The 15299-nt window shown below is 48.9% G+C and overlaps 1 protein-coding gene across 2 annotated transcripts in view; it reads right to left on the bottom strand.

Moving 5' to 3' along the window:
* The window catches only part of SCRT1 (scratch family transcriptional repressor 1), a 36393-nt gene extending 21346 nt beyond the window's left edge, over nt 1-15047 (bottom strand). For both annotated transcript variants that reach the window (XR_013277472.1, XM_077490475.1), the window contains exon 1: nt 12889-15047. Coding sequence is in view for 1 of the 2 variants with exons in the window: in XM_077490475.1 (XP_077346601.1) it covers nt 12889-13000 (112 nt within the window). In the remaining variant the exon portion in view is untranslated. The remainder of the gene's footprint in view (nt 1-12888) is intronic.
* Between the last annotated feature and the right edge of the window lie 252 nt (nt 15048-15299).

The following is a 15299-nucleotide window of genomic DNA, read 5'->3' as shown; positions in this document are numbered from 1 at the left end:
CGTCCAGCCTCGTCTTCTACTTCTCCCTCTCCTCTCTCCTCACAATTGTCCTCCACTCCACCTTCCATCACGCCAAGCTCACGTTTTTCTGCAAAAAGGCATGCTTCCATGGGCCTAATGTTCGAGCGTAAAAAAATGATGACGCCGGATAACCCTCTTGCTCAACGGTTGACGGCTGGCTTGTCAGAACTCATAGCCCGCCAACTACTGCCATATAAACTGGTGGACTCGGAGGCCTTTCGCAAATTTGTGGCCATTGGAACACCACAATGGAAGGTCCCTGGAAGGAAGTATTTCTCAGAGAAGGGCATCCCAGAGGTATATGGCCATGTTCAGCGGCAAGTGAATGTATCTCTGGCACACAGTGTCGGTGCCAAGATACATCTGACCACAGACACGTGGTCTAGCAAACACGGGCAGGGAAGGTATATCACTTTTACTGCCCACTGGGTGAACCTTCTGATGGGCGTCAAGCATGTAACCCGTGGCACCCGTGTAGATTTGGTTTTACCGCCACGGATTGCATGCAGGGCTGGCTCTTCTTCTCCTCCTCCTCCCTCTCCTCCTCGGCTGACTCCTCCTTTTCCGCTGCTAGCGTCTCTTCCGCTGCGCCGCCCAAGCTCCCCAGAACCTACTCGACATGCCAGGTGAGGCGTTGCCATGCCGTGCTGCGTCTGTTGTGCCTGGAAGCCAAGAGCCACACTGGCCCGGCACTCCTTTCAGCTTTGCGTTCACAGGCAGATCAGTGGCTAACACCGCTCAATTTGACAGTTGGTAAAGTGGTGTGTGACAACGGTGCCAATCTGCTTAGCGCATTGAAACAGGGCAAAATCACACACGTGCCATGCATGGCAGACGTCTTAAACTTGGTCATGCAGCGATTCCTTGTCAAACACCCTGGGGTCCAGGACATCTTGCGGCAGGCAAGGAAAATCTCGGCCCATTTCAGAAGATCTTACATGGCCATGGCTCGCCTTGCTGACATTCAGCGGTGACACAATCTGCCGGTCAGACGTCTTATTTGCGATTGCCCGACGCAATGGAACTCAACCTTCTATATGCTTGATAGGCTGCTCCAGCAGAAACGTGCAGTTAACGTCTACCTGTATGAACTCTGCGGCAGAACCGGTTCTGGGGAGCTGTTTTTTTTTCACCGCGCCAGTGGCTGCTCATGCGCGACGCATGCAGACTTCTGCGCCCATTTGAGGAGATCACCAAACTGGTCAGTCGCAGCCATGGCGCCATCAGTGACATGGTACCTTATGCCTTCTTTATGGAGCGTGCATTGCGTCGTGTCATTGATCAAGCTGTGGAGGAGCAGGAGCGGGAAGATGAGGAAGTCGCAATGCTGGATGAATTCCCAGGGGGGGCTACTCTATCTGAGACAAGTCAACAACAGGAGTCTGAAGAGGAGTCAGAGGAGGATGGTGCCGGGGCAGATGAGGAGGAGCAAGAAGAGCATGCTTTAAACCTTTCTGGGATCCCTGTTGTGCGTGGATGGGGAGAGGAGAATAAAGAGGACGACATTATCCTGGATGATGAGCAGGAGCCAGGCCACCAACACCGCTTCCACTTTAGTGCAAATGGGGGCCTTCATGCTCCAGTGTTTTAATAGGGACCCCCGTATAAAAAGCATAAGGGTCAAGGACCAGTACTGGGTGGCAACGTACTTCGACCCCCGGTACAAACACAAAATGGCGGAAATGTTACCGCCGTCACAGAGGGCTGGCAGAATGCAGCACTTCCAGGCCTTGCTTCGAGAAATGCTGCATTCTGCTTTTGCGTGCGCTGGCAGAGGAGCAATTCCCACTCCCAGAGAAGGAGTTGCGGGTACCAATCCAACAGCGCCTGCAAGAAGAGGCCGGTTTGAAGATGTGTTGGTGACTTCGGATATGAGGTCATTCTTTCAGCCAACCCATCGACGGGTGTCATCCGGATCCAGCATCAGGGAACGCCTAGACCATCAGGTGTCCGACTACATCGGGGTAACGGCCGATGTGGAGGCTCTGAGGAGTGATGAACCCCTGGACTACTGGGTGGGCAGGCTTGACCTCTGGCCAGAGCTTGTCCAATATGCAATCGAACTGTTGGCTTGCCCCTCATCCAGTGTCCTGTCCGAAAGGACGTTCAGCGCAGCAGGGGGGATCGTGACCGATAAGCGTACTCGCCTAGCTCACGACAGTGTTAACTACCTCACATTTCTAAAAATGAATGAGGCATGGATCTCAGAGGAATTCAACACATGTGACCAGTAGACCATGTATATGTCTATAAACAATTTTTTTAATCGAGCACAGAGACCTTCTTTCTTCATTTGGCTCACTTCCTTGTCAAAAAAAAAGCACACCATACTATATGCCCGTACCCTCCTCTTTGAAGAGGTTGAGTGGTGTCATATTTCTACTGGGGCTGCTTATTATGAGGGGCTCCCACCATCCCTGTGCTGTGCTGACATCCTCCTGGGGCTGTACCTCTGCTGTGCATATTATGAGGGGCTCCCACCATCCCTGTGCTGTGCTGACTTCCTCCTGGGGCTGTACCTCTGCTGTGCATATTTTGAGGTGCTCCCACCATCCCTGTGCTATGCTCATTATGAGGGGCTCCCACCATCCCTGTGCTGTGCTGACATCCTCCTGGGGCTGCTTATTATGATGGGATCCCACCATCCCTGTGCTATGCTGACATCCTCCTGGGGCTGCTTATTATGAGGGGCTCCCACCATCCCTGAGCTATGCTCATTATGAGGGGCTCCCACCATCCCTGTGCTATGCTGACATCCTCCTGGGGCTGCTTATTATGAGGGGCTCCCACCATCCCTGTGCTATGCTGACATCCTCCTGGGGCTGCTTATTATGATGGGCTCCCACCATCCCTGTGCTATGCTGACATCCTCCTGGGGCTGCTTATTATGAGGGGCTCCCACCATCCCTGAGCTATGCTCATTATGAGGGGCTCCCACCATCCCTGTGCTATGCTGACATCCTCCTGGGGCTGCTTATTATGAGGGGATCCCACCATCCCTGTGCTATGCTGACATCCTCCTGGGGCTGCTTATTATGAGGGGCTCCCACCATCCCTGTGCTATGCTCATTATGAGGGGCTCCCACCATCCCTGTGCTGTGCTGACTTCCTCCTGGGGCTGCTTATTATGAGGGGCTCCCACCATCCCTGTGCTGTGCTGACTTCCTCCTGGGGCTGTACCTCTGCTGTGCATATTTTGAGGTGCTCCCACCATCCCTGTGCTATGCTCATTATGAGGGGCTCCCACCATCCCTGTGCTGTGCTGACTTCCTCCTGGGGCTGCTTATTATGAGGGACTCCCACCATCCCTATGCTATGCTCATTATGAGGGGCTCCCACCATCCCTGTGCTATGCTGACTTCCTCCTGGGGCTGCTTACGGTGCAGGTGTCAGTGCTGTACATCACGGTGCTGATGTCAGTGCTCTCTGTCACTGTGCTGCTGTCAGTGCTGTATATCACGGTGCTGGTGTGAGTGCTTTATGTCATGCTGCTGATGTCAGTGCTCTCTATCACGGTGCTGCTGTCAGTGCTGTATATCACGGTGCTGATGTTAGTGCTTTATGTCACGCTGCTGATGTCAGTGCTCTCTATCACGGTGCTGCTGTCAGATGACTCTATCACGGTGCAGGTGTCATTGCTGTATGTCATGCTGCTGATGTCAGTGCTCTCTATCACGGTGCTGGTGTCAGGTAACTCTATCACGGTGCAGGTGTCATTGCTGTATGTCACGCTGCTGATGTCAGTGCTCTCTATCACGGTGCTGCTGTCAGTGCTGTATATCACGGTGCTGGTGTGAGTGCTTTATGTCACGCTGCTGATGTCAGTGCTCTTTATCACGGTGCTGCTGTCAGTGCTGTATATCACGGTGCTGGTGTGAGTGCTTTATGTCACGCTGCTGATGTCAGTGCTCTCTATCACGGTGCTGCTGTCAGTGCTGTATATTACAGTGCTGGTGTGAGTGCTTTATGTCACGCTGCTGATGTCAGTGCTCTTTATCACGGTGCTGCTGTCAGTGCTGTATATCACGGTGCTGGTGTGAGTGCTTTATGTCACGCTGCTGATGTCAGTGCTCTCTATCACAGTGCTGCTGTCAGTGCTGTATATCACGGTGATGGTGTGAGTGCTTTATGTCACGCTGCTGATGTCAGTGCTCTCTATCACGGTGCTGCTGTCAGATGCCTCTATCACGGTGCAGGTGTCATTGCTGTATGTCACGCTGCTGGTGATCATCTCCTGCACCCTCTTCTTTGCCTACCCTGGTCCCTGACCTTCCCTCTCCTCCATTGCCTTCATGCGCTCCATAGTCCTGAATTGTCACAGCAATTTCCCATATAAAAAAAGAATGCTTGTAGTTATCGATCCCAAATTCACCTCATACATGTGTTATGTCATTGGCCATGTGGTGGGACTATGTTTGCACAGCTATTCATTATTTTGTGGCTGCAAATTTGACATGTAGGTTTGCGAAGTTTGCCTCCCATTGAAGTCAATGGGGCCCACCGCGAACGTTCCGGTTCGCAAACTATTGGCCGCGTTCGCGAAACATCCCGTTCGGAAGTTCGTCCATCACTAATCAGCATGTGGCGCCAGCGAGTCCTTTCTCCAGCTCACGGATCGCACAGGCGAACCGGGAGAAGCACCGGGAGAAGCAACGGAGGGCGGCAGTAGGTGGGGGTGATGTCTCCTCTCGCCGCCTATAGGAACAATCAAGTGGCTGAACAGCGACTATGATCATTCTTAGCCCTTGTACACACGGTCGGAATGTGTCCGATCGGAGCGTTTTGTCAGATATTCCGACTGTGTGTGGTCTGCATCGGACTGTTTCCATCGGAACATAAATTTTCCAACTTGCCGGAAATATTTTCCGACAAACTGCTCCGATCGGACATACTCCGATCATGTGTAGCCTACTCCGACGGACAAAGTGCCACGCATGCTCAGATCAAATTCCTCGACCAAAGCTATTGGCTACTAGCCTGAACATAGTCCCATCATAACGAAATAACGTCATCACATTATGTACAATCGGATCTTCCGACAACTTTGTCCGACCGTGTGTATGCAACAGTTTCGGACAAAATCCAACGGATTTGGTTGTCAGAATGTCCGACCCGTGTGTACAAGGGCTTACAGTGCAGGGAATTGCTGGCTCTAAAAGAAGATGATATCAGAATGATGTCGGTAGCTACCATCATTCAGATATCACCGCTCGAACCCGACGACAACATATGACATCGGGCAGGTGGCAAGCAGTTAAGTCCATTTTCGGCAGACAGCGGCTTGACGTCTGATTTTCGGATGGTCAGTACACAGATCTGTCACACAAAAGTGGAAAGTACAAACACGCATGCTCGGATTCAATGCCCATCACACAAGAAATTAGCAGAAGGGGCCCTAAGGGTGGCGCTCAAGAGCTGAAATTCCTAGTAGTACATCACTACGTTCGTGTTTGTGGCCCTGACAATTGTGGAACATTAATATGCAAGACTAGATTCCGGCGTGCACCCTTTTGACAAAAATCTGACGCTCGGTTGGCCAACAATCGTACCGTGTGTACAAGGCTTTAAAACTATTCCAGTCCCTGTGGAAGGATCTTATTCATCTGTATTCTATGGAGTTCTTAAATGGAAAATGAAAAATACTATCCAGGGAAGGAAAGCTAAGGATGAGAATTGAATGTGACTCAATAAATAATGGCCTCAATGTTGATTAAGGTCTTCTAAACTACTCGCCCCTCCGTCTTCCATAACGCTCCTCTCTACTCTCTAATAGTAGGAGCGCCTTTACTGCACTTTCTTTGTGAAACTCTTTGACATCTTATCTGAGCCTATTTAGGAACAATCAAAATTCCTTAGTTCTGATGAACGAGGAGTCTGTTTGGCCCCTGAAACATGTTGGGTTTTTCTACTGTGAACAAATTTTCAATAAAAACATTGGACTCTTGGACATTGGTTTGGTGCTCTCATTGGTCTAGATACATATGCGTGGATTCCCAACACTGGGTTTTCCCTTGGGTGTCCCTGTTTGTAGAGTACTGCTGAATCAGAATTCCATATTATCCTTATTGTAGATCCTTCAAGACATAAAAAGGAATCCAATACAGGGCAGGGCTGACATGTTTTCGCCCTTTTCCTGGGCCTCAATTGTAAAGACTAAGGCCCAGGAAAGGGGCTGAAACGTGTCAACCTTGCTTTGTATTGGATTCTGTTATATGTCTTGATGGATCTACAATAAAGAATATATGGAATTTTAGTACTTCTACACCATGATGCGAGACCTCTTTCTCATTATATTGATGGGCGGTGTGTGCAGCAGCTATCCAAGCAAAGGTATTTTACTTTGTCCAGTCAAGTATACTCATTATCTGGTTAGTAGCACCATACTTGTCTAGGCTGCCAAACTAATAATCATTGACCCAATAAGAATATCTGTATCCAGCACCTCGTCTTATGTTTGGGTGATGATTATGGCTCCCTCTATTGATTGACCCTGTCACCCTAGGACAGGATGTGTGTTACTGGCAGGATCATTGGGTTAAAATAAAGAAAAATAGAAAACAAATGCATCCACCACATCTTGAGACTGGTAATCTGCGGTATGTTACACTTTTGTTCTTGGGTTCAGACTTTAACGGCTACATATGCATATAACATGTGAAAGATGGAAAAAGTTCATCCACCTACAAATGCCATCCTTACTAACAGAACCACTCGTTGTACACCTTACTCTAAGTCCTCATTGGGTTCCCCACCTAGAAATCACCCACTCTTTGTGAATAATCGGCATGCCGTATCTTGTAGGTTCATCTGTCATGACTTCCTTCATGATTTCTTTCTTACATCTCAAAGAAATATGGAATAAGGAGCAGAATCTCTTTGCACATCCAAGGTCTGGTAATAGCGGACAACTGCATATTTGTCTTAGGGAACTTAGAGCTAGAAGAAGGGGATAGGCCTCGAAAAAATTAACTAGCATTGCTAAAAAAAAGTATAATGTACAGCACTACAGTGTTCTCACAGGACAGGACAAACATTGGACCTACAAACCCAATGCTCTCCTTCGAAGTCTCCAGGAAACAAAGTTCAGAAATAACTGAAAGGAAAACTGTATACCGTTTCAAAGATTACCACAAAGCAGAAATATATAAAAGGTCCAGAACAACTAACCTTTTTACCCGAGTAACCCTTGACTTCATTTCAAGGTCTTGGGAAACCCCTGCTAAAACCAATTAATTGGGGGTCAGTGGAAAGAAAGGATCTCACTGTGATAGCCATTGAGAAGACTGCCCCTCTTACATTGGTGGCCATTGCGAAGAAAGCTCCCTTACATTGGTGGCCATTGAGAAGAACGCTCCCTTATATTGGTGGCCATTGAGAAGAACGCTCCCTTACATTGGTGGCCATTGAGAAGAATGCTCCCTTACATTGGTGGCCATTGAGAAGAACGCTCCCATACATTGGAGGCCATTGAGAAGAAAGCTCCCTTACATTGGTGGCCATTGAGAAGAATGCTCCCTTACATTGGTGGCCATTGAGAAGAATGCTCCCATACATTGGAGGCCATTGAGAAGAAAGCTCCCATACATTGGAGGCCATTGAGAAGAAAGCTCCCTTACATTGGTGGCCATTGAGAAGAACGCTCCCTTACGTTGGTGGCCATTGAGAAGAAAGCTCCCTTACATTGGTGGCCATTGAGAAGAACGCTCCCTTACATTGGTGGCCATTGAGAAGAATGCTCCCATACATTGGTAGCCTGTCATATGGAGGGACTGGGATCACCAGCAAGCTGCTTCTAAACGTAAACAGTCTTTATTGGTCTTTCAAAACAGGCAAACACGATTAGTTTTCTTCAGCAAAAGTAAAGCAAAAACAGTTCATAGTTCTGGTATCATAAAAACACACAAGGGACTCACCACCAGGCTCTCAGTCCCACACTAGGTTTAGGGTTCCCAATTGCCTGAAGGTGTCACAAAGGCTGCAGGGGTTTAGCAATAAATGCCTCAGTTGCCAAAGAATTCAAACTTGTTCACAACTTATATACCATCCACTCTGCCTCAGTGACACAGGTTCTGCTCTTTCCTGCTGCTTTTTAAGGCTCCCTTCGTGACTTAACCCCTTCAGGACCAGAGTCCTTGTAATCCAGATTTGGAGGTTCTTCCCACCCAAAACTCTTCAAATCTCTCAAATTCTGGGTCACTAATAAGGACCTAACAATCCAGAGAGAACTGAAAGTCAGTCCTCTCTAGCCAGACTACCCTGGAACACTTCACCCTGCATGGGTGAGAACCCCTGAGTACACAGCCATGTCCTCAAAACTGTCCCCCTAAAATGGACCACAACTCAAATACTAGGGGAGTACACCTGCCTTCCAGGACACATTCTCAGTATCCTGTATAGGCAATTGAGAAGAATGCCCCCTTATAGTGGTGGCTATTGAGAAGAATGCCCCTTCTAACAGTGGTGATCATTGAGAAAAATGCACCCCATTACAGTGGTGGCCATTGAGAAGAATGCAGCTGTTACAGTGGTGGCCATTGGGAAGAATGCACCCTTTATAGTCCTGACCATTGAGAAGAAAGCACCCTTTACAGTAGTGGCCATTAAGAAGAATGTATCCCTTATAGTGGTGGCCATTCATAAGCATGCCCCATTACAGTGCTCACCATTAAGAAGAATGCCCTCCTTATAGTGGTGGTCAACTCAGAATGCCACCCTTACAGATAGTTGAAAAGATCATTGGCATCATGCATCTCACTCTGCCAAGTGACGTTGGCCTTAAAGCTATGTCAGCACCATCAGTGGAAAGGCCAGGCAGCCACAGCTCAAGGAACCTCAAGAAACCTCTGAAGCTGGAGTGGGCACTGGTGGCTATTGTGGAACTACATGTCCAAAGAGGCAGTTCAAAACTGAGAGTTACAAGCATGACTCCCATTGGCGAAGGCATGATGGGACTGGTAGTTCTGCAACAGCTGGAGGGCCGCAGTTGCCCACTTCTGCTCTGGAGGAGCCCTAAAATCTCATGGAACCCTGGTTGAGAATGGTTGCTATAAACTATAAAAGTGAACCTGTGTCCCTCTGGTGGGGAATGTTTTTTATGGGGCTGTTATACTTTTTCCAGGTATTTTTTTATTTATTAAAATAAAGTGACTTCTAGCGGTACACAGTTCCACCTTTATAGTTTATAGACTTGTTCTGGTCATCCCAGTAAATATTCCTAATTTGTGGCCATCTCAGATAGTTGGTGGTCATCTCAGTAAATATTCCTGGTTGGTGGTCATCTCAGATGGTTGGTGGTCATCTCAGATGATTGGTGGTCATCTCAGATGGTTGGTGGTCATATCAGATGGTTGGTGGTCATCTCAGATGATTGGTGGTCATCTCAGTAAATATTCCTGGTTGGTGGTCATCTCAGATGGTTGGTGGTCATCTCAGATGATTGGTGGTCATCTCAGATGGTTGGTGGTCATATCAGATGGTTGGTGGTCATCTCAGTAAATATTTCTGGTTGGTGGTCACCTTTGAAGCCGTATACACTAACTCCTTTGAGTTGTTTCTCCCGTACCCTACCGATCCGAGACGCGCAGTATAACCTAGACCCAGATCCTTGTTGTGCTCCTCTCTGGGGACATTTCTGGGACTCATCCTATCATTGTCACAGTCTTGTGATGTCCCTGTGCGCTCAATGACCTTAATGACGTCCTTCCTGCCTAGATGATGAATCCTACAGATCCCGCTGTGTAGACATGACAACCCCAACTATGGAGAAGTGGGCAAAAAAAAAAATGTGGATGAGCTGAAAATTGTTATGGCTGCATTGCAGTAAGGGAGAGCCACCCACATGGACGGTATGGCCCAATGTATGGCGGTATTATACGTAATGTGACTTCCTATGGGAGGGTAGACATGGAGGGGGCTCCATGTGACAGAAGCACTGCTCAGAATTTTATTTGGCTGAACATTCTGTACGGTATCCATACATTTTTGGCCTGGATGCCCAGTGTTATGCACCTTTATGTAACACACTCAGTACTGCCCCCTTGTGCCCTCTCTCAGCAGATGTTGACTTCCCCCCCCACCTTTCCTCAGTCTCTCTGCTGCTTCTCGATTTCCCTCACCTCAGCAGATTCTCTCTGCTGTGTACCCTACCGCTCTTCTCACTGGTGTCAGCAACCCCCTCCGTCATCCCACCACCAGTTTCATGACCCACTTCTGCAGGCACTCCCCAGATGTGATGAGGGGGTGCACCGTGTGACCAAGCTGTGTGTGATATCCATCTCCTGCAGAGTAGAGGATACCTCTGCAGACTAGAGGGCAATCAGGACACACACAGGCAACAGCCAGGGAAGGGGTGACCTTGGCACCGGGAGGGGGGGCAGGAAGAGCAGCTGCCGGCTACGGAGTTGAGTTAAGCCCTGTTGCTTGCCTTGGCCTCCATCTTTGTTCCTTCTTCATAAAAGCCACAAAAGAAAGCACCTCTCCCCCTTTCTATTTACCCCCAGCGGGGGGTGGTGGAGGGGGGCTCAGAATCAGAGTCGTGATGAGATCTCGGCATTCTGCTGGCCAAAAACAGGTTAAATTTTGTTCTGCAATGCCCAAAGCTGCGCAATCAGCAAATTTCCCAAAATAGCATCTTGCCTGGCTTTTTTTTTTCACTCCAAAACAATGAAATTCCAGCAGTTCTGAGCCCCCTCTCCCCTCCTCCGCCTCCCTCCCTCCTCTCCCTCCGGAATATCTCAAGGTCAGAAGCAGAATGGTGGGACCCCCCATGTCCATGCACAGGGACAGGGGGGACGGGGACTGGGATATTGGTCAGGAAGTCATTCGATGTGTTTATTCCCCATTATAATTAGGGGAAGGATCCGGCTCTACCCCCCACCCCCACCCCCATATACACTCACTCCCGGTGCCCTTCAATGGATGCAGATAATATTCTCCCCCCACCTTCTTCTCACCCAGCTGCTGTTCTCCCCAAGCTCTAAATATAGTTCTGCATTCAAAACGCAGGCCACAGATCCGCTGCAGAGCATTCTGTGTATATGCCAGAGGCTCCAGAGCATTGCATGTAAATATGACCCCTGGCAGAGCATTCTCTGTATAAGAGAGCCATGGCAGAGAATTTTCCATATAGGGGACACATAGCAGAACATACTCTGTATAGGTGACCCATTGCAGAGCATTTTCTGTATATGAGACCCATAGCAGAGCACTGCATGTATATGTGACCTATGGTGGAACAATTTTTGTATAGGTGACCCATAACAGAGCATTCTCTGTATAGGTGACCCGTAGCAGAGCATTCTCTGTATAGGTGACCTGTAGCAGAGCATTCTATGTATGGGTGACCCATGGCAGAGTATTCTATATATAAGTGACCCATAGCAGAGCATTCTATGTATAAATGACGCATAGCAGAGCATTCTATGTATAGGTGACATATAGCAGAGCATTCTAGGTATAGGTGACCCGTAGCAAAGCATTCTATGTATAGGTGATGCATAGCAGAGGATTCTATGTATAGATGACCCATAGCAGTGCCTTCTATGTATGGGTGACCCATAGCAGAGCATTCTACTTATAGGTGACCTATTGAAGAGCATTCTATGTATAGTTGACCCATAGCAGAGCATTCTCTGTGTAGGTGACACATAGCAGAGCATTCTATGTATAGGTAACCCATTGCAGAGCATTCACTATATAGGTGACCCACGGCAGAGCATTCTATATATAAGTGACCCATAGCAGAGCATTCTATGTATAGATGATGCATAGCAGAGCATTCTATGTATAGGTGACATATAGCAGAGCATTCTATGTATAGGTGACCCATGGCAGAGCATTCTATGTATAGGTAACCCATTGCAGAGCATTCACTGTATAGGTGACCCATGGCAGAGTAATCTATATATAAGTGACCCATAGCAGAGAATTCTATGTATAAATGACGCATAGCAGAGCATTCTATGTATAGGTGACATATAGCAGAGCATTCTATGTATAGGTGACATATAGCAGAGCATTCTATGTATAGGTGACCCAAAGCAGAGCATTCTCTCTATATGTGACCCATGGCGGAACACTTTTTGTATAAGTACCCCATGGCAAAGTACTCTCTGTACAGGGGGCCCATAGCAGAGCACTTTGTGTACAGGTGGCCATTAGCAGAGCACTTTGTGTACAGGTGGCCCATGGCGGAGCGTTGTATGTGCGGCGGTGGAACACTGCGGAGGACTGTGCTGGGGTAGGAGTGACTGTAGATTTTTGTATGTGTCAGGGATTGCAGGGCACTGCGTGTGTTTGCAGCGTAATATCTTTGGAGCACATGGTGTGTGGATCCCGGGACATGCTGCAGTCAGCTGTTTGTTGGGTACTGCAGAGTTGTGTCCTCACATGTGCAGTGCAGGGACTCAGACATGAGTGATCAGCACTGTTGGGTACAGAGGGGGATATTTGCCAACATCGGTGTAATGTGCGACAGTCCGTAATGACCAATCAGTGTTGGCAGGCCTAGGGGGAGATCAACTAATGAGAGCACAACTGGTGCTCAGGGTCACTGCTGCTCCGAGGGGATGACCCCCAATTATCTCCATATGGGATAAAAGCTGTGTCAGATATCTGCCCCCTCCCCCCATCGCCCCCCGCTATGTGATCTCATGCTCCTTTATGTGTGTGAACTCGGTTTACCCCTTTGCTGTGTATGTGTCATGGTGTGTTTGGTTGGGTTCTCCCAGCTGAAGCCCTCTACAAGTCTTGGCCTTACTAGGTCACATACATTTAGAGCCATGTACCCTGTGAGGGTCACCCATCCACCAATGCCCAGTACTGGCCCCTAAGGGTTTATGGGGTCTAGGGGGTGGAGATGGAGCTCACCTTTGTCAGAGATATGTGCAGTGAAGTCTGACCGATGCCTGACATAAGAACTCTCGCTGTCAGTCGAGCAGAAGCCGTCCTTTACCTTTTTCACCAGAAAGGACCTTGGCATTGTTCCTCTTCCCCTCCAGAGGTGAAAGGTCAGAGCAGGGTCAGGGAGGAGGAGGAGGAGAGGGTTATGGAAGTGAAAAGAAGAATGAAGAAAGATACTGAAGGAGGGACATCAACTGCAGTTCTCCACGCTCCCTGGAATGGGACACCAAATGTTCTGTTGGGTCAGAGAGATGGAACCAGTGGAGGGAAAGGGGTAGAGTCCCAGCCCTCAGAATAAGGAGAACCTCTGCTGGGCACCATCAGGTCTCTGGAGGTTAGCACTGGACAGTAGTTTAGATGTTTCCCCAGATACCAGCAGGAGCTTGGATGGTCCCCCAGATTCTGCCACAGGACAGTAGGTCGGATGGTCCCCAAGATTCCAGCACTGGACAGCAGCCTGGAAGACCCTCTAGATTTTAGCAATGGACAGTAGTTTGGATGGTCCCCCAGATCTTGAGAAAGGACAGCAGCTTGGAAGATCCTCCAGATTTGAACACTGGACGGAATCTTGATGATCCCCCAGATTTCAGCACTGGATAGCAGCTTGGATGACCCCCCAGATTTCAGCACTGGACAGCAGTTTGCTGGATGATTCCCCAGATTTCAGTTTTGGATACAAGCCTGGATTAACAGCAGTGGACAACAACTTGATGATCCCTCAGATTTCAACATTGGACAGCAGCTTAGATGATTCCCCGAATTTCAGTACTGGACAGCAGCCTTGATGATTCTCCAAATTTCAGCATTGGACAGCCAGCTTGGATGTTCCCCCAGATGTCAGAACTGGACAGAGACTTGGATGTTCCCCCAGATGTCAGAACTGGACAGTAGCTTGGATGTTCCCCCAGATGTCAGAACTGGACAGCCAGCTTGGATGTTCCCCCAGATGTCAGAACTGGACAGTAGCTTGGATGTTCCCCCAGATGTCAGAACTGGACAGTAGCTTGGATGTTCCCCCAGATGTCAGAACTGGACAGTAGCTTGGATGTTCCCCCAGATGTCAGAACTGGACAGTAGCTTGGATGTTCCCCCAGATGTCAGAACTGGACAGTAGCTTGGATGTTCCCCCAGATGTCAGAACTGGACAGTAGCTTGGATGTTCCCCCAGATGTCAGAACTGGACAGAGGCTTGGATGTTCCCCCAGATGTCAGAACTGGACAGAGGCTTGGATGTTCCCCCAGATGTCAGAACTGGACAGAGGCTTGGATGTTCCCCCAGATGTCAGAACTGGACAGAGGCTTGGATGTTCCCCCAGATGTCAGAACTGGACAGAGACTTGGATGTTCCCCCAGATGTCAGAACTGGACAGCAGTCTGTATGATCCTCCAGGTTTCAGCACTGGACAGCAGTCTGTATGATCCTCCAGGTTTCAGCACTGGACAGCAGTCTGTATGATCCTCCAGGTTTCAGCACTGGACAGCAGTCTGTATGATCCTCCAGGTTTCAGCACTGGACAGCTCCCAGGACCAGCAAGCCCCACATTCCTCTATACCTGTGCTGTCCTGCACCTTGCTGTGTGTCCTGGTGGTCTCCCAGGTGTCTTGGTTGGTTGGGGGGGGTCTGTCTCTCTTGCCTTGCGCTGTATCTTCTGCTGTCTCAGTATCCTTGTCAGTCTGTTGCTATTTGTTCCTCTCTTCATCAATTCTGCATCATTCCTCTTCTTTTTTTTTTTTGCTGTCTTTCTCCCTCCTGGCTTTCTGTTTTCTCCCAGCTCCTCCTTCTTCCACTGATCTCTCCTTCTATAGAGCTGTCATCCCCTCACACGGCTTCCATCCCTCCTTTTCCAAGGCGTTTTCCTCTCCTACCTTCCTGCTCCAGTGCTCAGGATGTGTGAAGGCTTTCCACTTCAGCTGGTCCATTTAAAGGGCTGTGATCAGGTGCTGCTGCGGGATGGCCTGCCATAATATCCCAGAATTCCCGGGGGAGCCCCACATCTTTATTACTGCCGCTCGCAATCTTCCTCCCCGACCTCTGCAGACGGATTCTCCCTGAAAAACAGAAGGGGGGGAAAAAAATGAGCCCAAGGGAGGAAGAGGAGCTCCAACAGAGGGGGGAGAGATTCCCCCCAAAACCATTCTGTCTCTTTGTCTTGGCTTTTCCCCCCCGTCTTGTCATCTCCTCCGTCTGCCTGACATCTGTCTGTCCCTCTGATCCCTACATTCTCCAGATGATTATTTGGTGAATTAGTAGAGAGGCTACAAAGCTTTGCAGTAAATGAAATGTAGGCCTCTGGTATCCCCTTCAGAATAAAGCCTTCATCACTTAGAGCCAGTGTATGGGACTTAATTCCCTTTAAGGGTTAAATTCGCCATACGAT

This window comes from Lithobates pipiens, unplaced genomic scaffold, assembly GCF_037356315.1.
Source record: "Lithobates pipiens isolate NorthernLeopardFrog02 unplaced genomic scaffold, aLitPip1_a1.2 Scaffold_19, whole genome shotgun sequence".
NCBI classification, from domain to species: Eukaryota; Metazoa; Chordata; class Amphibia; order Anura; family Ranidae; genus Lithobates; species Lithobates pipiens.
This window is presented reverse-complemented; position numbering and strand designations above follow the sequence as displayed.